This window comes from Protopterus annectens, chromosome 3.part1, assembly GCF_019279795.1.
Source record: "Protopterus annectens isolate FY-2018-M chromosome 3.part1, PAN1.0, whole genome shotgun sequence".
Lineage (NCBI taxonomy): Eukaryota > Metazoa > Chordata > Ceratodontiformes > Protopteridae > Protopterus > Protopterus annectens.
Window position 1 is genome coordinate 1,375,486,569 of NC_056732.1, and position 22,586 is coordinate 1,375,509,154.

The 22,586-nt window shown below is 40.7% G+C and overlaps 1 protein-coding gene across 1 annotated transcript in view; it reads left to right on the forward strand.

Moving 5' to 3' along the window:
* The window catches only part of GPAA1 (glycosylphosphatidylinositol anchor attachment 1), a 1,710,146-nt gene that overhangs the window by 199,228 nt on the left and 1,488,332 nt on the right, over positions 1–22,586 (forward strand). Inside the window, exon 4 of the mRNA XM_044067413.1 lies at positions 22,239–22,350. Coding sequence (XP_043923348.1) covers positions 22,239–22,350 — 112 coding nt within the window. The remainder of the gene's footprint in view (positions 1–22,238; positions 22,351–22,586) is intronic.

Genomic DNA, 22,586 nt, shown 5'->3' on the forward strand with positions numbered 1-22,586 from the left:
TTTTCCAAATTTTTTGTTAATTTGGTCTTGTTGTCCGCTTGTATTAGGCAGTCGTCCAGGTATGGGTAAATCTGAATTCCCTGAAGCCTGCAATGAGCAATTACTGATGCCAGGCATTTCATGAATACTCTGGGCGCAGTAGATAAGCCAAAGGGCAATGCTGAGAATTGATAATGCTCTGATCCTGCAAGAAATCTGAGGTATCTTCTGCAATCTGGTCGTATAGGGACGTGCAGGTATGCCTCCTTGAGATCTAGAGTCACCAGCCAAGACTCCTTGCCCAGCATGGGAAGAAGTTGCTGTAGGGTCAGCATTTTGAATTTTGGAACAATGAGATATGTGTTCAGAGCGGACAGGTCGAGAATAGGCCTCCATTGATTTTCTTTCCTTGGTACCAGGAAAAGTCTGGAGTAGAATCCTTGTCCTTGTTCCATAGGCGGTGCCTTTTCTATAGCTCTCATCCTTAGTAGGTGGTTGATTTGTCTTAGAGCATTTGTTTTTTGGTTTGGTGGTAGGTTTGGCATTCCTCTCTTTTTTGGTAGAGTGTGGAAGTGAAACCTGTAGCCTTTGTCTATTGTCTGTAAAATCCATTTGTCTCCTGTAGTGTAATGCCAGTTTACGGAAAATAAGGCTAGCTTTCCGCCCAAGGGTGCTTCCAGTTGTTCCCTGGTAGGCGGTATCAGAGCCAAGTCATTGTGTCTGTCCTGTGGAAGTGGTTGTAGCTGAATGTGGCAGTACTTCTCTGGTTGTTAGGCTGCCACTGTGGTCCCCTGTAGGCACCTCTGGATTGACCTCTGCCTCTTGGGCGCCTATTTCTGCCTCTCTGTGCTCTGGAGGTGTCTGGAAAGGACCAATTCTTCGAAGGCCAATTTCTACTAAACCTCGGAGGTTGGACCTGTAAGAAATCCTTGACTGTTTGGACAGATTTTGCTTTTTCTTCCACCTTCTTTAGCACTTGCTGTGCAGGCGAGCCAAACAAACTTTGCTTCTCCATAGGAGCATCTAGGAGCTTTGACTTAACATGGTCTGGTAAGGATTGCTCTTTTAACCAGGTATGCCTTCTAATCACTGTTCCAGTCATAGCTGATCTAAAGGAAGCCTCCAGTGCTTCAAAGCCACATTTTAAGGAGTGATTACTGACCTGCTGAGTGTTATGTACCAAATCCTGAAGGGACTTACGGTCTATAGGTTCAGGAGAGGACAGTTTTTTATTTAGCTGGTCTAACAAAAATTCCTGATACTGAATCATGTGAAATTGACAGTTTAAGGCCCTGGCCGAAAGAGTAGCAGAAGTATAAACTTTTTTACCCCATCTCTCTAATGCTCTAGATTCTCTTTCAGAGGGGAGGGGGTTTTTGGCAGAGGCAGCTGCTACAGCTTTGGGGCCCTGTGAGATGGTTTCAGGATCTGCAATAGGAGCCTTATACAAGTGGAAGTGTGTGTCCGGGACCCTGTAATATCTGTCGGGCTTGGCAGGGGCGGGGGAGAGAGTCGGGGCAGTACAGGCATCATTATATGCATCATCAACAACTGTTAGTACTGGAGGAATGGCTAAAGGCCTATGCTGTGGTAAATGTAAAAAGGTCCTTAGCCTTTTCCTTGAATCTGAAAAGTCCTGGCCCTGCCATTGGAAATGCTCTCTCATAGCATGTAAGGTTTCCCCAAAAGAAAATTCTTCAGGAGGAGAGGCAGAAGGAATGGAGTCTTCTGCATCAGAATCCTCATAAGGAGAATATGGGCCTTCTGGAGGGTCTGAGTTTTCTGAGTCATCCGAGGAATAGTCTGTAGAAACAGGATCCGGGGGCTCAGTCCTAGGCCTCTTCTCTGGAGGGGGTTGAGAGGCCCTGTCTGGGTGAGGTTGGGATCCCCTGATCAAAGAAATGAGATCCTCAGCCAGGCTGAGCATTTGGGAACTAGAGGTAGGCCTGTGTGAGGGGGTTTTAGCAGGCAAGGCCTTAGAGGATTTAGCTGCTTTAGCCCTAGAAAAAGCCTTGATAGACATAGATGCAGGGGGCCTAGCAGCTCCACGTGCAGGGGTAGATATATCTAAAGGAATAGTATCTGATAAGTCCTGGGAGCCTGCTACAGCAGGGGAAATTTCAGTAGCAGATTCAGCCATGCTCTGTGAGGCCTCGGCTATCGGAGGCATGCTTTCGGCCGAAGGAAGAACCGAGGACTCGGTTTCAGCCGAAACCAAGACACCTTGCGGTTGGCTTAACCGTGGTTTCGGCCGAAACCACGGACCGCGAGTGTCGGTCCTTTTCCTTACGCTTTTTAGCTAATTGTGAAGTTGGAGTCTCCGACGGCATTTTGTAAGCAAAAGCAGGGCCAAAAAACTCCTCTGCAAACTCCGACCGACGTCTAAGTGTCCGTCGGTTGAAGGAAGCACAGGCTAGACAAGCTGATACGTCGTGGTCTGGGCCTAAGCAAGGAAGGCAGTAAGAGTGGAAATCCTTATGAGGTATTTGTTTCCCACAAGTTAAACCATTATTTACTTTTTCTGACATCGGCTGAGGCAAGAAAGTGTCCCCAATTGGGGTACTTAGCTTTTTAGAAGTCTTCGGTAGTAGAAATCTCTGGATCTGACCGACCAGCACTTGCGAACAGCTTCTGCTTCGGGCACCACGCGGCAAGAAAGACTGAGGAAAATGGCGTCGGCTGATGCCTTTATACCCAATACACAGCAGCTATGACGTCGGGTGAAGTGCGACATCAGCCGAGGCCAGACCCAGACTTTGGAATCCGGCCGACCGAAGGGCTGCCTGAGGCAGGGCAACCCATATGTTAGGACTGCAGATGCATCCTTGAAGGACATCATAGTACAGTTGTGTACCCTTAAAATGTAGATGTTGGAGTGTATTAACTGTTGCAGTCTGGGTTACCCACCTGCCATTCCCCTTTTCTATACCTTTTCTTTCCTTCACTATATACAAAAGCCTTTGTGGTGTATTTGCTGTTAGATGAAGGTAAAGTTTATGTTGCTAAAAGTGCATTACATATATTTCTGTTTTTATGTGTGTGTGTGTGTGTGTGTGTGTGTGTGTGTGTGTGTGTGTGTGTATATATATATATATATATATATATATATATATATATTTTTTTTTTTTTTTATTTGCTCCTCATTTGGGGGGCACCTGACATCTGGGGCAAGAAAAACTGAATAAAATGGCGTCGGCTGCATGTTTTATACCCCCTGATGACCTGACGTCATGGAAGAGGAGACAGCAATGACGCAGGACCCAAGTCTTTGTTATTTAGGCCGACTGAGGGCAACCTGCCAGTAGATTACCCAGATGTAATGACTGCAACATTGAATACACTCGAACATCTACATGTATAGTAAGTGTACACAACTGTACTTTTTTAATCCATAGATGCCTCAGACTTTGCTTGGGTAGCCCTATCAAAGGGAGTGAACTTTCAAGGTCTGTGGAGCAACTAGGACAAATTAAAATAATTGCATGTTAATATAATGGTAGCACTAAAAACTCTCAAATCTCTAAACCATTGTTGAATTCCAGGCCCCCTGCTAAGTCACAAACAACACTACAATGGTACAATACATAAAAAAAGCAGGGTGGGGGCATATTCTTCTCCCTTTGCAAACTACCTGTGGTAGAATAAGAACTAGCAACCCTGCACAGTCTGACCCTCCTAATTACTTACATTCTGTTGAAGCTGAACAGTATAGCAGATGAGCTGAGCAGGACCAGAACAGATCCCCACAAATGGAAATTGCAGACAGGGATCTTTCAGGAACTGAAAGTTGTGTGAATTCCTCAACTAGATCTGTTTACCTCTGTGATGCCCACCATTGCTACCAGTATGTGATGGCCACCAATATGTGTCATACCACCACTGGACTAGTAATCAAGGAGCCTGAATCCTCACCACTGACACTGGAGAGGGACGTACACTTGGAATACAAATGAATACACTCAGTATTTCCAGATGCAAACCTCTCTGCATTGTGTACAGTTTTCCTTAAGAGCACACAGAGAACATACTTGGCCCCAGGTCTGGATGTCTCTGTCTGTCTCCCTCCGGGTCCCCAGTAAGACTTCCCACTGGTATAGCTGTTGGGTTAGGACCTCAGACAAGTGTCCAGCCAAGTCCTCCAGCATCCTCTCTGTAACACAGTGCTTCGTGTCCCTGCCTCAGGTAGCTGACACACACACTCTTTAAGATTTAATTTTCACATACACACACCTGGGAAAGGCTGGCACAGATTGCCTGTTCTACCAACTTTGCCCAGACTATAGGATAGTTATCACTGCCACCAGTCACTCCACAATCAGCCACTCTAAGGCACTTAAAGGGTGTCCAGTTATACTGTGTAATATTAATACTAATAAAAATTGTAGTAGTTCACTAAGACAGCTAGGCCTCTTGGAGTGGCCCACACAGTGTCACCACATAAATAAAAGCACACTCCAAGGTTCGATACTTTCTACAAGGACCACCCACAGTAAAAGTATTAAATATATTTAGTAATAAATAATAAAAGAGCATGAAAATAATGAATATATCTTTACAGTAAACCACAGAGTTAAAATCACTGAAGACATTGAAATTATCATTGATGGACAGATTCTTACAAATAAAGAAAAACACTCTCCAAGCTAAGCTTCAGTATATTCCCGACTGAGTCTAGGAGAATTTTATTGTTCCCTAGTTAAATTACTTACTACTGCAAAGCAAGATCCTGTGGGTGATGGTATTTCTGGTCCGGCTTCCCAAACAGAATACTCATTACTCTGAGGTTTCTCTTTGTAATATCTAAAATATGATTTCCAAGAGGGCTGGCAGAATGACCTCATCTGGTCACCTGACTCTAGGTTCTCACAGTATTCTCCTTTGAAGCTGAGACAGTAAGTTAGCACAGCCAGCCACAGTACACATCCAAATGTTTATGGCAGTGCCTGAGGCCTCCCCTCTTTTCAATGAGCTATTGAACAAAGGCTCTTCCTCAGACCCAACGTCTCCAGTCCTACTCATCACTATGAGGTGCCTTTTAATGTTTTAACAGCTCATTTACATTTCCCTTATTTTTCTTAAAGTTAACCTTTGCTGTGCCAGTATCTTCTGTTAAAATATATACATTTAACAAAGCTGCAACAACACATGTACATTTCTTTTCATTTCAGCAGGGTGCACTGTTAATACATTTCAACACAAGGAAAGCTCACAAATACATTTTCAGCACAAGCATCTGTACAAAATCAGTCTGATATACAAATGACCTACATTTTTAATACATTTGTAACACAAGCATCTTGTATAAATCAGTTTGATATTCGAAGGACATATCATTCTTTACAAAACTCCAGCTGGCTATGCGGGCACTTGCCCATATCATCACAACCTTATTCGCAAAAGACAATTAAAGAATTTCTGTTCCAGGACTCTGCATAAAGGTCCTAAAGACCGATGTCTTTTCATTCCCATGGAAGATATATTCATGTATACCTTTCCACCCTTTCCTATGATAACCAGTTTTTTTTAAATATGCAGAAGGACTCTCCAAAAAGGATGCTGGTAACTCTCCAGATGCCCAGGCACCAGTGGTCCTCACTTTTTCACAAAATTACTAAGGACAGTTACCACACGCTTCCTTTCAAGATGGACTTGCACAGAACAGGGATTGTTTGATACACTCGGATGATAGAAGTTTAATACCTTTTTAGGTACCTGTTTGCTGAAGATGTGCAGCAGGCATTAAAGGAGGTTAAGAAATCTACAATTAGAAAATCATATTTGGCTAAGTGGAAAAGGATTTTCTAGTTTGTACCAAAGCATGAAAAAGGTCTCTTTTAAGGCCCAGATGCCTCTGGTTCTGTAGTATTTGTGAGTTAAGGTTAATGGGTTGAAAGTAGCATAACAACCCAAACTCAGTTGGATCTCAAGTGTCATAAGTTTGTATATGGGGGGGGGGGTGTTGGGTAATACTTTTCTTATTGATGGACTCTGTCCATAAGAGACATGGGGACCAGACTTGGGGTAAATTTACGATTTCTCATCCAGTTGTCAAGGTTTCATTTGAATAGGGTTAGGGATGAACTCTATTTTGTGTGAATGGAAACCTATTTCATAGTGTGGGAATTCTCTGGAACAATATCTGTCTCTCCAGCACTTTCTGTTTATGTCACAAGTTCAGATCTCTGGATCTAGTGTTTTTGGTGCTTTTTGTTTTGCGCATTTGCAACAGGTCCATGAGGGTTAGGTCTGAGGAAGCCCTGTAAGCCAGTCAAAGATCCCTGTCATCAGCCTGTTGGAAACCAAATACAGAGACACAGCCTTTGGGTGGTCAGTGTAGGACAGGGTATTCCTACCATGAATTCTCCTGGTGAGAAACCTTTGAGGGCATTCCAACTGTTGTAGATGTCTGATTAGGTACAAGTCAAAAGGGGTATTGTACTTAATTGTAGGTCTGATAACGGCCGAGTAGACCCTCTGGTCTTTCTTACTCTTCTGTTAAAATTCAACTGTCTGCCATCTCTGCTTGTCTGCCCATGTGAAACAGCTTTTGAAAGGGGTTTACATATCTGTCTGCAAGAAGAGTATCTAAATTACAAGCTCTTATGATGGGTTAACCCTATCTCATCTTTCAGACAGATGGGGTAACTTTGATATAAAATCCCTTTTATGCATAATGTGTTTCAGAGTTTGCTTTGAGCCAGGCTGCTCATCTCCCTGGTTTCTATTCTGAATCAAAAAATAGGGGAGAATGAATTCTACACACTTTGGATGTCCACAGGCAACTCTGGTACTACTCTGGTAGAACAAAAACCTTCAGGAATTCTAATCAATTGTTTATTTCCTATGATGGCAAGAAAAAGGGAGGGGTCAGTGTCAAAGTGGACAAGAGCCACCACAACAGGGCTAGCCATCTGGCAGTGTGAACATTGGCTCTAGGTTCTTGTCACTGTTGATATGACACCCTGACCTCATCCTCATGCAAAAATGGGGAAAAGGGCATTGTGGATGAATGCAGTGTCAAGAAAGACACATTTTAAATAAGTAACAAAAGAATGAATAGTACCTTAATCACAACAAACCAAAACTCGAAAACCACGGCATTTGGAAGGGAAAGTAACACTTTGGATCCATGAAAAGGCGTTCATTCAGCTTTATTCAAACCAAATAAATTATGAACATAAACACTTAACTAGGTTGATGCGTTTTTGTCTACCTATTGCTAGACTTCATCAGATGTATCACTAGTTCCATAACCCTTTCTTAAATACTTTCCAGTGCAATTAAACAATGAAACAATAAAATATGCAAATGCAGCCCTAATGAATATTAATGACTAAAGAGTAGAACATTTTATACCTTGCGGAAAATGCCCCAAATCATAAAAAATAGTACCTCATTCACAGAAGAAACAAATTAACCAATAAAAAAAAAAACGTGAAATGTGCAGCCTAGGAAATGTGTCTGTCTGCCCATAGAACAAAAACACCAGTCCAAGTAGATTTCTTAAAACAGAAAACAAAATGGAGCAGGTAAAATAGAAAGCAGCTCCATCAGATTAAGCAACTGACCATGTTTGATCGGAAAATAAAATGTCAAAGAAACTCGACAGCGACTGCCATTAATCGCCGGTAAAAATCATTGCAAGAAAGTAATCGCAGATGTGTAAACCATTAGGTAAGATTTGTAATTATGAAAAGTTAAAAAAAGAAAAACAGCCACACAACCTCTGAATTAAATATACTAACTCCAGGGTTGCACAGACTTAAAAAAAAAAAGGGCAAAAACTTTGAATTATGTAGTGGTCATTATAACGAACTTCGACTGTTACATAATTTGGCAAACCAGTGATGGAAAACTCCACTGTTTCACCATGAGATAAAATGCTTGCCTTGGTAACAATATCGTTCATGGTGTGTGTGTGTGTGTGTGTGTGTGTGTGTGTGTGTGTGTGTGTATATATATATATATATATATATATATATATATGTGTGTGTGTGTGTGTGTGTGTGTGCATATATATTTTTAAATGTGTATTTCTTAAATAAGAGTTGGGCATATGACATTTACTGGGGCTGTCTGTGGAGGAAATTGACTATCTGCTGCTGTTTGCTCATTATTGTGGCTTTGCAGGGCTACTGTGATTTGTGTGAAGTTTGAGTATAAACACCTGATGTCCTTATGGGGTCATTTGGCTAGATTTTTCTTTTATTTTTACTGATTGGGTGTTTGTTAGAAACAAATGTTAACTGATGTTAACTGATGTGACTAATATTATTGTTGTTTCACCAAAATCAGCCATCTGAGGTGGTTGCAGCCTCTCTATTGACTGTGTAATTGATAGGTGTTTAGACTGCTGTGAAAAAAATGTGACTTGCAAAAATAAGAAATATTGGTTCATAGGTGTGCATTAGCGTAATGGCCCTGGAGCCTTTATAAGCCTAGCTCTTAGAGGTGCTGTGGCATCTTCAACATTTCTCTTGAACAGGGCCAGTGAGGTGCTCTGCTTGATATGCATTGGAAGTATGTTACAGAGCATGGGCAGTCTCTGGGTTATGAACCTGTGCCTCTAGCATGTTCTGTTGATTGTGGTAATATGGTTGAGGTCTCTGGAGTATGTTGTGCTGAGGGATTGGGATTTCTTTGGATGTAGCATTTCTAACAGAGCTGAGCCAGACATAGCTTTGTAGGTCAAGCAGAGATCACGTCTTAGTAGACGATATGAGACAGAGAATAACTGGAGTTTTTTGAGTTTATCCATGTATGACGTGTTTTAAGGCCTAGGATCCTCTTCGTGAGGTACTTTTGTGTGCTGTTGCATGTGTCTAGTTAGGTACATGCCAATTGGGGCATTATACTAGATGACTGGCTTAATGAGGGAAGAGTAGAGATAGATGATGAACATCTAGACTTTTAGAGCTTCTAGATACCTGGCATGTCCCTAATCCTAGACTGTGTAAATGGCATAGTGGTGGATTGTTCCCTCAACCTCACTTTTGTAAAGCCGGACCTTCACAGAGGCGTGCAGCAAAAGTTGTTGTAGCTTGTGTGGTGGACTGGGGATGGTGTGGTTATTCATTTTTTTCACAAACAAACCTCATAATATGGGTGGGGGATAGTGTGGTAATTACTTTTTTAAAACTTTTCTCACAAACCTTATAAGTGAGCACAGAGGGTCACAATAGCTTACTTGGGGGCATTGTACAGGAGCAAAACGTTGGCATGCATTACTGTGCACAGGTAGCCATTTCTTTGGGAGAGGGGGGGTAAGGAGGCCTCCTGTTTATGTATGTCTGATAGCAACCGGTTGAAATGTGCCACTGTATTCTGCCTGTCTTTTCAGTTTTGTCCCAGACTGATGTCAGAGGGGTACACAGAAAGTGGTTGCCCGTTGGGTATAGGGTTGAAGAGGTATGCTGTTTTTTGTGTATGACTGTGGCCACTTGAAATATATGACAGTGGCTGTGTCTTTGCTTTCATCACAGTCTAACACCAGAGGGAAAACATCTCTTTTTTTATTGAGGGGGGTTGGCAGTCAGTATTCCCAGACATAATTTCTGTGTCCTCACAAACATTTGTTTCATACGTTCTCAGTACTATTTTGTCACATTTGAACATTAAGCCTTGGACACAACTTTTTTCTTCCTTGAAAAAAATGCTGAATTTCTTTTCTTACTCGTGATTTATTTTCAGGCTATCAGTAGATTAAAATATAGGAGAAGTGCTCTGAATTGCATCTTAGAACATCTACAACCCCATGGCTTCTGTGGCTAGTGGGACTGTAGACCCACTGCTTTATTCAGTTATTTCTTATATAGTTATTACTGCATAGCTTAGCCAAAGGATGCAAGTAAAGTCCAGCAGAAGTTTCTTTCCTTAATCATGTGTTTTTTTCAGGCCGTCATTGGATGAAAAGATTAGTGCAGAAAGGTATGAAGTTCACCACCGAGCATCTAGAAAAACATATTCTGGAAGAAGTTGAAGTAAACCTTCAAACCCTCCCTCTAGGGCACCATTTTACTTGAGGCTGATCCTGCATATGGGGTTGGTGTAATGTAACATCACTGGCACTAATTTCTACTCATCATGAATGTCCCCCTGTGGGATGGGCCAACCTAAGCGAATCACTTGCCAAAGACCCAGGCCGAGTACTTCCTAAAAACTTTTAATATGAGGTGCTTTTCGTCTTGCCCCTCAGCAAGACTTCTTCAGATAACAGATGCTTTCAAAACTATAAATTATATACAAATTAAGTTAGTCACATGATCAATTTTTCATAACAACCCTCCCATAACATTCTATCTGGCATTTAACCCCTCAGTTTCAAAACCTTTTTACTCATTATATGTAATATAAAGAGTTATAAATATAATTTATAATTTATATATGCATACTTATACTTGTTTGTAACAAACTTACTTTCACACTTAATGCACTTAAACATGAAATTAATTATAAATTAGCTCAAGCTAAACTTCATCTATTTAAGCTTCTCAATTTTAAAATGCAGAAAATAGAGCACATTTCATTCAAAAAAGGGTAGTGATATGCATCGGTACAGAATTGCCACAACAGTTCCAATCTTTCTAGCAACAATGTTTCTGGGCCACCCCTTCCATCTGATGTGATGCAGTCTATTGCTCAAAATTTAAAATGATGATGTGGACACTCTGTAATGTGCCTTGCTAGGGCGTTCTCCAATTTTAATCTACTGATAGCATATTGATGTTCATAGACTCGTTATCTTAGTCTTCTCTCCGTTTTGCCTATATAGAAGGCTGAGCAACTGTGGCACAAAGCTGCATATACCACTACCTTAGATTGGCAATCTAGCTTGTGTTTTGTCTTATAACGTTGTCCCCTGATGGTAAAATTCTGCCCTATATCTACATATTTACAGAAATTGCACATAAAGCATTTAAACATTCCTGTCCTATGTGTAAGGAGATTTGGTTTCCTCTCCAAGATATTTTTCAGTTTAGGACCCCGCTTGAAGGTAATATGAGGACGTTCTTGTAGCTTCTGTCTCACCATACTGTCATTTTGAACTATTTCCCAATTTTTAATCAAGATAGAATAAGTTTCTCGGGCATTCACACTATATATTGTGACTAGATTGTGTACCATGGAATGAACTTGATGAATTATCCATGTATTCAGTCAAGTCACTATTCAGTGGAACTAATGATGTGAGAGTGTTCAATCTCGCCTTTGTTCTTACACACACATGGGGCCGATCCTCGGCCTCGACTCGAAGCTTCTCCTGCTTCGAAGCTCTGCATCGAGAAGGACATCCACAATCCCCTCTGCCTTTACCTCAGATCTAGTTTGCGCTGCTGCATGGCATCGCTGGAGACTAGCTCGAGGCTTACAGATAAGATTTTTATCTCTATCTTGTTTTTTTCAATTTCAAAAATTCTTTTTTAGTTATTTACTTAAAAAAGAGTGTGTAGTAGGTGGTAAGTGGATTAAATTCCGGTACCTTAGAAACTTAGTAACTTAGTTAACTAGGTTTTGATAAGTTTTCACCCCTACTTGGACAATTGTGACTAGAAACTTGTTGTAGTCTTGCTTTTTAAGCCCAGTTATCACGTTGACACTTTTTTTGACTGAGAAACTGTTTTGTAGTCTTTGCTTTTAGCTATTATCAAGCGGACTTTATTTTATTGCTGTTACTGTTACTTACTTTGACACTGGACTGGATTGATATCGAGACTTGAAGGCTCCACACTATCCTCATCTGTTCCTCCTCAGACCTGTCAGTCGCCAGACGGAAAAAGCTGAACTGATTGTGGAGCCCTCGGCCCCTCGGTCGTCCTTTCTGGTCGGCACCGTACCCATCCGATCCTCCTCTGCACCCACGCCACCGCGCGTCGGGCACCAGTGTCTCCCACAGAAGCACTTCCTCTCCCTCTTCCTCGGGAGGCGAGGCTTCTTCGATGCTCCCCACCTAAGCAGTTCCTAGGAAAAGACTGTGTAAGAGGGAGACACTTGGATCTTCCACAAGAATCCTTGACATCTGATACTGATTTAGATGAAGTCACCTACAGTCTAAGTCACCTTATGAGGATGTTGGAGACCTAAAACAGAGAGGTGACTGGCAAGGTCCTGCTCTGGAGGCAGTCGAGAGTCGGCCTTTATACCCTCTCAGCCTGCAAAACCTTTCTTCAGACACAATTGTAGCGTTGTTACCAGAGGTTACAAAAAAATTCAATCCACCCCATTCCCATTCCAAAAGAAAAAATGTACCACCCCATCCCCGAGCCAACAGCTAGAGCCTTCAAAGCTGCTAGAAAAAAGTCATCAACCAGTCCCAGCAACCAAAATAGGATTAGGAACCAACTCAAGGTTCTACTTTAGTTCCAAAGAAGTTCCAAACTGAGCCAATTCTGGACCCTAAGTCATCTCACACCTTTGTCAAGAAGAAAAGTTCCGGATAGAAAGAAGTTCGATCCTTCCATTCTTAAGAAGGACAACTGGATGTGCTCAATAGATCTGGTCCAGGGATCATTTCCTTCCGCTGGCTCCTGTCTGCCACCCACCACCAGGGGCGTCGGCTGATTACATTACACCCTTACACCTACAACTGTACACCTTGTCTCAGTAAATTTTGAAAATCGTTGCTACACAGCCATCACAGCATATCTTATTGGGGCGGAATTAGATGCAGCGTCCAGTTTCTAAAACTTCCACAGAAAAGAATAGTAGCACTTCAATCAAACATTTCCCTTCTTTTCTGTCGTCCAGAAGTCCCCCACAAAAATGTTCTGAAAGTTTTTGGGTCTCATGGCAGCTTCTCTCCTACATTGCGCATACATTGGGAAGACTGCATAAAGAGAATAGCTTCTCTTTGCACAATGGTCATAGTCATTCCAACAACTTCCACTGACTCACGAAAAATTGATATAATAAACGTACAAATCAATCCTAACAGTGGTTGCACTTGTACAACCTATCCAGCGAGGAAGACCCCCATGTGCTACCCTTTTCGTCAACTGACCTTAACAGATAATGACTTCCTGATAGGGTGGGGGCATCTTTCCAGGGACAGGGACCCCAAAGCGAATGGACCAATCACAATGTTCTGGAGTTGAGGGCAGTGTTTCTTGAGGGCAGTGTTTCAACGTGCTTTGCTTTGCTCCCCTTCTTCCTCAGGGTTCCTGCAGTTCAGTGGTCCCTTAACACAGCAAACATCACAGTAGTCTAAACAAACATGCAGAGGCCATGAGAATTTGGTCGGGACCTTGGATGCTGGACCCAGAGCCAGATCTTACTGACTCACTCAGGAGGAGTTCCTCACTCATCTAATCTCTCTCCATCTAGCAGCTTGGCTGCTCTTCCTTTCTAGCCAGGCGGTTCCCCTTACTTCTCGGGCGGGTTCAAGAAGAGTTAGTATTTCATAAAGTTTCCTACTAAGACTTTACAGTTAGCTGCCATTTCTAACTATCATGTGAGAAAGAAAGTGGTGCGCTATTATGGCTCACAGACTTTTTAAAGCTCTTTTTAAAGGTTCTTTTCACATCAGACCACCAGTCAGAAGTCCGACATCACCGTTTTATTTATCTAAATTTGCTTTCTAAATTGCCACACCAAGAACTGCTGCAGCTTCCACTTTGTGCACTTTTTTTCATTTGTCAAAACATTATTACATCTGCTAGGCAACTCTCACATAAAAGTTATGTCCCTTACCATATAACGTTCCATGTGGGTTTCATCTACTTATAGTTCTTCCTCCCACCCTCCCACCCTCAGGAACGTTCAACGGTGCCTGGTCTGGGTATTCTCCTTCTGCTGTGTTGTAGATAGTGTTATATCACTTGGTCTTGGTATGTTGTATATATGTCTTTTATGTATATAGTTGGCATGTGTGAGTGCTTTATGTCTGGTTTTGTGCAAACTAGATCTTTCCTTCTGTGATAGAATGGGTCGATAAAAAACGGTCAGTATTTTATGTTGTACTTCCCATATCACATCTGATACTAAGTTCTGGGGGTACCCTCTTTTAGTAAACATATTATATAAATTTTTGCATTCATAATCAAAGTCAATCTCTAAAGATTTATTTATTTTATTTTACATTAGTTGACCGGGAGAGTCCGACTGGATGCATGTCCATTTTCAGTGGAGGCCCAGGGAGAAAAGCTCCAAGGGTAAGCAGATACAGCATTACATGATACCAGCATTACATAATACAAACAGACTATTTACAGAGATTACATAAGTAAGCAAGTTAAACGAGTTCAACAGGTTAGTTAATCCCGAGTGTAAGTCAGGATTAAATTAAATTACACAGTAAGCTTGTTAACAGATTTTTGCACATTCTAGAGAGAGTTAGCCAGGCTTGATACAGTGACATAGCCAGTTAAGTGACAAATGTTGTTTGAGTCTAGTTTTAAATTGACCTAAGGTAGAAAGTAAGGTAATTTCATCTGAAAGAGAGTTCCAGGATCTACTTACAGAGTTTGCAAAGAGAGAGTCACCGACTGTGTTATTAATTTTGCTAATCTGAATTAGTAGTTTGTTAGAGGATCGAAGTGGTCTAGGATTGTTATAGGGGGTGATAATATTTTTAAATGCAGGAGTATTGTTCGGATTATAGAGAATTTTATAGGCTATAATCAGTTGATTATACTGTATTAGGCTGGGTAGTTCAAGCCACCCAAGCTAATTTAGATTGATGCAATGATGTGCCCTAAATGGCAGCCCAGTGGCAAACCTGGCAATGTGGTTGTAGCAAACTGAGAGTTTGTTAAGGACAGTCTTGTTTAAATTCGAGAGTAGAGGGTATGCATACAGGAGGGTTGAAAGAAGGTGAGAGTGAGCTATGGCAATTTTAGCTGGAGGGGTTAGGAAGGCTTTTATTCTGTAAAGTGACCCTAGTTTTTTATTGATGGTTTTGATAGTTTGGTTAACATGTAGGTCGAATTTTAGATTATTATCTATGATGACACCTAATAGTTTTGTAGAGGGGTCAGGGGAGATTATTGTGCCATCATTTGAATTTATGGTAAAGGTGAAAGCAGTAGACCTACGTATTGGTGAAAATAACAGCATTTTAGTTTTTTTGGGATTTAGGATCAGACGACGTTCAGAAAGCCAGTTTTCTACTGTATTAAAGGTGGTCTGGGTAGCTGAAGATAACTCTGTTGGAGATGTGGCCGAGCTAATCAGAGTAAAATCAGCATGTTGGATACAGCTGACTTTTGGGATGACAGTATAAAGGTCGTTAATGAAGATGGAGAACAGCAAGGACCCTAGTATAGAGCCTTGTGGTACTCCAAGGGTGTTAGGTAGAAGGTTAGAGAGTTTGTTCTGCCAGAGGACAGCCTGCTGTTGACCAATCAGGTAGGATTGAAACCATTGAAGGGCTCTAGTATGTAGACAGAATGTTTGCAGGGTGTGGATTAAAAGTTGGTGATCAACCATATCGAATGCCTTGGAAAGATCCAAGAAGAGGGCTGAGGATATATAATTATTGTTGTGATTATGGTTTATGGTGTTGGTAAAGGCTAACCGGGCTGAAGTAGTGCTGTGATGAGGACGGAAACCATGCTGAGTGTCTGCCATAAGGTGATTCTGGATTAGATGGTGCATATGTTGTCTATGAATACATTTTTCTATAATCTTTGCAAGTGGAGAGAGTAAAACTATTGGCCTATAACTGGAGAATTCAGTAGAGCTGCCTCCTTTGTGAAGTGGGATTACATAGGATATTATCCAGATGGTGGGAATTTTAAATTCTACTATGGTTCGATTGATTAGTATTGAGACTGGGTAAGCAATAGCATCAGCTGATTTTTGTAGGTACTCGGCAGGGAGTTGATCAGCAGAAAGTGTAGTGGGTTTTAATTTTTTGATCAAGGTACGGATAAGTGAAGTGGTGACTGGTTGGAAGCTGAATGCGGGTAGGTTTCTAGGGGTGCTACTTTCAGGAGCAGTGGAGCTAGGAGGTAGTTGGCTAGCTAGGGCTTGAATTGTCTCAGTAAAGAATCAGTTAAAACTGTCAGAAACATCTTCAGGGGTTTTATCAATAGTAGCAACAGGGATTGGGGTTGAAGTTTGATCAGGATGTAGTAGATTATTTAAACCTGCCCAAAACTTCTGAGGGTTATTTTGATTTACTGTCTGTAAATTACAGTAGAATTGTTTTTGTCTTGTAAATGGATTTTTTAGTTTCGTTCCTGGATTGCCTGTATTTAATGTGATCTTGGGGTTTTTTAGAAGAACGCCATAAAGCACATGCTTAGTTTCTAAGGGTAATTTTGAGTTTAGACTCTTTAGAAAGCCATGGCACAGTTTTTGCCTTTGTTCTCTTTGAATGAACAGGTGCATGCAAATCAAGGATCTCAAGGAATTTGTTGTTAAAAGTATGCTACTGCTTCCTCTAAGGAGAGGTGTTTTAGAATAGACCAATTACATGAGTTTAGTTCTTGTTGGAATTTGGCAGGGTCAAAGTTTATATTGTTTCTAACCTTTCTGAGTAAGGGTTGTTGGGAATTAATGGCTTTGTGCTTAATTACATAGGTGAGATGGTGATCGCTTAGGCCATCAGGGAGGGTACCAGAGGTGTACAGTTGTGGGTGACTATTAATTAGTACCCAGTCAACTATGCTTTCTTTTTGGTTGGATTTGCCTATCCTGGTAGGGGTGGATATGATTTGTGTAAATGCATGCAGGTTAATGTGGATGGTTGGGGATTCTGAGGAACAGGTGCCCCAGTCTATGTTAAAGTCTCCAAGTAGTAGGGTTTCTTGGGGGTAGTGACATGATAGCCAGTGCAGGATATCTTCAAGTGTAGATATATTATTACCAGGGGGTATGTACATACAGATGATATTAATGCATTTATTTTTATTAAGTTGCAATTTGGTGGCAAGAATCTCAGAATTATTAATCTGAGGTTGTTGTATTACATCTATGGTGACATTCAACTCAGATTTATAGAGTACAGCTACCCCACCCCCTTCCTTGAAGCACAATCCAGCCTGTGTATGTTATACCCAGGTGGTAACACTTCATTGTCTGTAGTGTTAGGTTTTAAACAGGTTTCAGATAAACAGAGAATCTCAGGGGAGTGGACATCCAGAAGTGCATGCAATTCGTGTACCTTGTTATTAATGCTTCTAATATTGAGATGACAAGCTAGGAGAGAGTTTGTTGGTCTATTAATTGTAGGTTTGTAGCTTAGGTTGCAAGTAGAGGGGGTATGTGTATCTGAAGTAGGTGGGCCAGGGTTGGGGTGAATATCACCACCAAGTATAGGTTAAGTCTATACTTGGCGATGAACTTCAGGAATTTGTTTATTAGTTTGTGGTAGTGTTTGGATCTAGAGCTAATGTGCCTGGGGTTGAGATGTTGATAGACTGAACATGATGTTGGATAGGACCTGGTACTGTAAGTATGGTTGAAGGTGGGAGGATTTACAGCTGGGGTGATAGTATGGCCTTTTGAGACCTGAAATCCCATGAGAAACTGGTTTTCATACAAGGTAAGTAGGTGTGGTGCAAACAAGAGGGGTAGTAAAGAGGATTATATCATTATCTGTGATTCAGCTAATGAGTTAAGGAACTGTTTTACCTGGTGATGCAACACCAGAAGATAGAGTGGTGAGGTAAAGGTACTGGAAGGGGGATGGGAGAATGTCAGATGAAAGCTAATAGGTGCTATTAAAATGTAGGAGAAGAATGGGGGTGGGAGGAATTATCCCAAATGAAAGCAGATAGGATCTAGAAAGTGGGGGAGTGGCTATAGTACTATAAATTTAGAAGTACTGGGGGCGGGAGGTAATTGGGGGCAGGGAGGGGAGCGAAGAGAGACCGAGCACAGCGGGGCTATTGCAGTTTACAAGGTTTCCTAAGGTGTCCTAAAGCTATAAGGTAAGTGCTGTAGCTCTTAATGTAAGAGTCAGTTTGCTTAAGTTACAGGAGAAGGAGGCAAACACTCAAGTAGAAAAAAGATCTCTATGGCTGACCAAAATGGTGACCTGCTTAATTACACAGCACTGTAAGTGAAAGCTTAACGAATGCTTTTTGTGTGCAACCTACTCTGATTGCAGTCCTGTAGACACCATTTTGTAGGGAACTGTAGAGTTCAATCTGCTTAAATGCTGAGAGAAACTGATTGCAGTCCTGTAGACACCGTTTTGTAGGGAACTGTAGAGTTCAATCTGCTTAAATGCTGAGGGAAACTGATTGCAGTCCTGTAGACACCGTTTTGTAGGGAACTGTAGAGTTCAAACTGAGTCACACCAGGTCAGCCAAGGGGGGGGGGGGGGAGAGAGGGAAATCCTAAGAACTTGGTTTGAAAATGATGTAATGCATGCTGGTTTGAAAGATGTCATGCGTGCTTGGTTTGAAAGATGTCATGCATGCTGCCCTAACAAATTGACCCTTAATTACTGACTTTTTCTTGTGAAGTGGGTGACAGCTACTAAAATGTAGTAATGAGTTAGAGTAAGTTTCTTTTCTAAAGATCTTAGCTATAAAGCATTTATTAACACTGTCTTTACTCAAATACACATCTAATTAAGCAATCCTGTTGGCATCAAAGTTATAAGTAAATGTAAAAAACTGGGTAGTAGAGTTAAAGTAAGTCACTAACTCTTCTGCTATAGATGCATCGCCGTTAAATAGAATAAAAATGTCATCCAAAAATCTAGTATAATGACATATCTTTTCTCTTATTCCAATTATTTTGAAGCTGTATTCCTGCTCCCAATAAGCCATAACTAAATTGGCAAAGCTGGCCCCACAAGGGGAGCCCATAGCCACACCAATTTGTTTTTGCAGGAAGTATCTGTTGTTAAAGGTGATGAAGTTTTTGTTCAAAATTAGGTCCAATAACTCTTCTACAAGGTTCACCTCAGTTCTTGGGGCTCCCCTGTTACGTAGTAAGTAACTTACCCACTCAATCCCCTCTAAGTGAGGGATAGAAGAATACAAATCTTTGACATCTACTGTCATAAAATTAAGATCATTCTCATATGTCATGTTAATAACCTCCAGGAAGGACCACGAGTCTTTACAAATATGTTTTTCCATCACTACATACTTTTTAAAAAATTGGTCAACAACCTTAGCACAAGCATATGTAATGCTGTTCCTTGCATCAACGAGCGACCTCACTGGTGGATCAAAAAGACATTTATGTATTTTAGGCTGGCCAAACAAAATGGGAAATCGCATAGTCAAAAAATTAAATAACTCTTATCAATTTTTGCTTTGATAAATAAATCATTAAGCAGTATTTTAATTCTAGAATATGCTATGTTCAGTTCATTTCTTGAAACTTCCACATAAGTATTACTGTCTAAGATCACATTCATTCTTCTAATGTAATCCACAGTATTCAAAATCACAAAGCCTCTCCCTTTATCAGGTTGCATGATTCTCACATTTGCTTGTTTTAGGAACTTAAGTGCTTGCCTTTCACTGTTATGTTAGAAATAAATCCATTACTCTTTTTCGTAAATAACAGGCATTTTCATATATCTAACTCACAGACGTGTTCAAATAATAGTAAGGTAGGATGTAATGGAGGGTAATATGTGCTAGCAACTCTAAAAGTGTGTATAGGAAGTTTGTTTTGTCCCAAAAGCACTTGTAAATTTAACTTCCTTACAAACAGCTTTATATCCAACAATGTACTGGCTAAATCTGCTCTATATGTGGGCACAGATGTTTGTCCCTTCGCCAGTAAATCAACAAGTTCAGTGCTAATATCTAATTCAGAAAAATTATAGTCATTTGTTGAACTCAAAATTATTTTGCAGTCCCTATTTGTAGAATGGTGGATAGCTTTTACCTGCCCTTCCTGTTCTTTTTCGGCCCATGGTTGTTCCACTGATATTTTGTCTTCCGAGGATTGTGATTGAAAGACCTGTTTTGAAAATATTCTACCCTCACTGGGCCAGCTTGTTCTGTATAATCCATTCCCCTGTCTCTATTAGACGCCAGCCGTTCACTTCTCCGTATCTGGGCAGTATTCTCCTGTATATTGTCTGCAGTCTGAGGAGGTGGATCTTATGCACCATTTCATGTGGGTGGTCCTACCATCTGTCCTGTCCAATCACACTTGACTTGGATCCAGGAGGTTTCGGATAGGTGGAACCTGCAGCATAAGCTAAATGATCTCTTTTTAGCTTTTTTAGTTTAGTTTCTTTAAGTTTACTGATATAGGAATCTATACTTGTAAACAATCTATTGTAATCATAACAATAGCTCTGGAAATCATTGTCTACAATGAGAGAACTATCCAAAATACTGGCTTCACATATAATATTGTCTACTTGAAGCTGATAATTCTTACACATCACTTCTAATAGCTCCAAGCCTTGTTTATTGAATAAAGCAGTTAGTTCTTTATGGAAAGCTGAGCCTTCCACCAAACCTGTTGGGTAATGACACACTCTTGAGTCCTTTAGGCACCATCTCTTCACTAATGCACTGTTGTAACTATGAAACATCCAACTGTAATTTTTTCATTTCACCATCATACTGTCCGGCTGTTGTAAACAATTCGATGAACTTACAGATCCTCCAGCCGGTTGCTCCCTCATTCATGATGTATTATTTGTGATGAAAGACAATGGTTCAACAACCAATTATTAAGGTTGGGAGACTCAATAAGCCCTGAGAATTCAGTGATGTCATTATTCAACAAAACAGACTTTTTGTTATTTCCTTCTTGTTCTGCTGTTAGGCTCATCACAGCATGAGGCAAACTAACATTGTTTTGTTGATTCTGAGTTATTATAGACCCTTGTGAGTCAGGAAACAGTGATGGACAACTGTTTCCAATAGAATTTGCCAAGTTAATATCAGAACTGCAAGTAATAGAATTCACTGTAGCAGTTTTATTACGAGAACCAGTTTGGGAAGGTTGTAGCAAGTCCAAATGAGCAGAAAGTGAATCCACCTTCTGTGTCAAAGCTTCAGTCTTGTTGAAGGTTCCTACCAGTAGTACCCAGAACTTTCTCAGCAGCCATGAAACAGAACAAAAAGACAAACTAATGAAGTAAACAACTGAATCGAATCTCTTGCCAAAGAACCAGGCCGAGTACTTCTAAAAACTTTAATATGAAGTGCTTTTCATCTTGCCTCTTAGCAAGATTTCTTCAGATAACAGATACTTTCAATACTATAAATAGGATGGGCCAACCTCGTCTGGTACACAGTTCTGTTGTAATGTAAGAGCGTGGCAGGTACAGTTCAGTCTGTGCATGCTACTCTAAAAAACTTTCTAGCTTGAGTTAAAAAGTTGCTTAGAAGTGATGGAAGCAAAAGGATGATAACTTAAATGGAAGACTGTAGGAGTCCCCCAACTTGGCACCTATTGGGGGCCCCCAAATTGCTAACACCAGCCATGGGTCCAGTGCAGGCTTTGCTAGAACTGTTCTTCTGGGACTCCTGAACTGTGATTCTTCTTCCTTCTCCATTTCCTTCTAAGGTCTGTTATTTGTCCCATATAGCGTAGGCTACTGCAGCAGTGATCTAATGGTAAACTTAACCATAATTGTAGACGTTTGAATGGGTGACTGTGCAGTACAGACACCCTCCCTTATCCCCCCCCCGTCTTCGTTTTTTTTTTTTTTATTCATTCCTTTTTTTTTTCCTGCTAGCACATACTTTTATAACTCTGCTGTAATCTCCCTTGTTCTGAGGTAAGAAAGTCCCAAGAGTTTGTCATCCTCACCAGTTATTGTACCTCTCTTCTTGAGATGTATAGCAGTTAGGGTGCATGGAATGTACCCTAAAGCTTTAGAAGCTAGATGGTCCTTGGCAGAATATGTTCCATGTAGCTTAGGCTTCTGCAACAGTGATCTGTTTAAACATATATTGTTATGGTAAGTTTACTTCCATAAGTGTACTGTCATGTTATAAGGCAAATGTACTTTTGGGATGTAATTGAAATTAAAGTATAAATGCACTTTTACGTTTTTGGACATAGAAATTTAGATATTTTGAATCAACTACATTTTTAATTCACTCACCTGTACTCATAAACTTGATTGTGCTTGTAGTCTTTGAGGAGTGAAGAAAATGAAAGCATTATTTGCAAATTACACTTTGATATAATGCACTCTTAACTTTTTTGGACACAGAAATTAAGATATGTATCAACTACATTTTTTTAATTCATTCACCTGTGCTTAGTCACTTGACTGTGTTTGTATGTCTTTAAGGAGTGAATATTGTGTCAGAGAAGTTTATATTGTGCAGGGCCTCAGATAATTAACTTTCTTTTTTTCCCTTTCCCTCCAGTGGGATGCCTGTTGACTGGCTAGTGAAGATGATGAAGAGCATTGGTCTGGAGGTTTACAAGCAGACTTTCTATCGGACATTGCCTTTCCCTGATGAGACTCGAGAGAGATATGTATGCTCTGACATAATGAAGTTCCTGTTCCAAAATTAGGCATTTGAATACTAAAATTTTGCATACTGCATGCAAATGTATAAATGGAAACTGAAAGTGTCTGTGCTTTAAACATAAATGTTGATTACATATTGCATTCTGCACCAGTATCTTGTTTAAAAGTAATCATTTTGCTTTCAGTCATAAGATTTTCTGACCAGTGTTCACATTACTTATATCCATGAATTTTTCCTAGG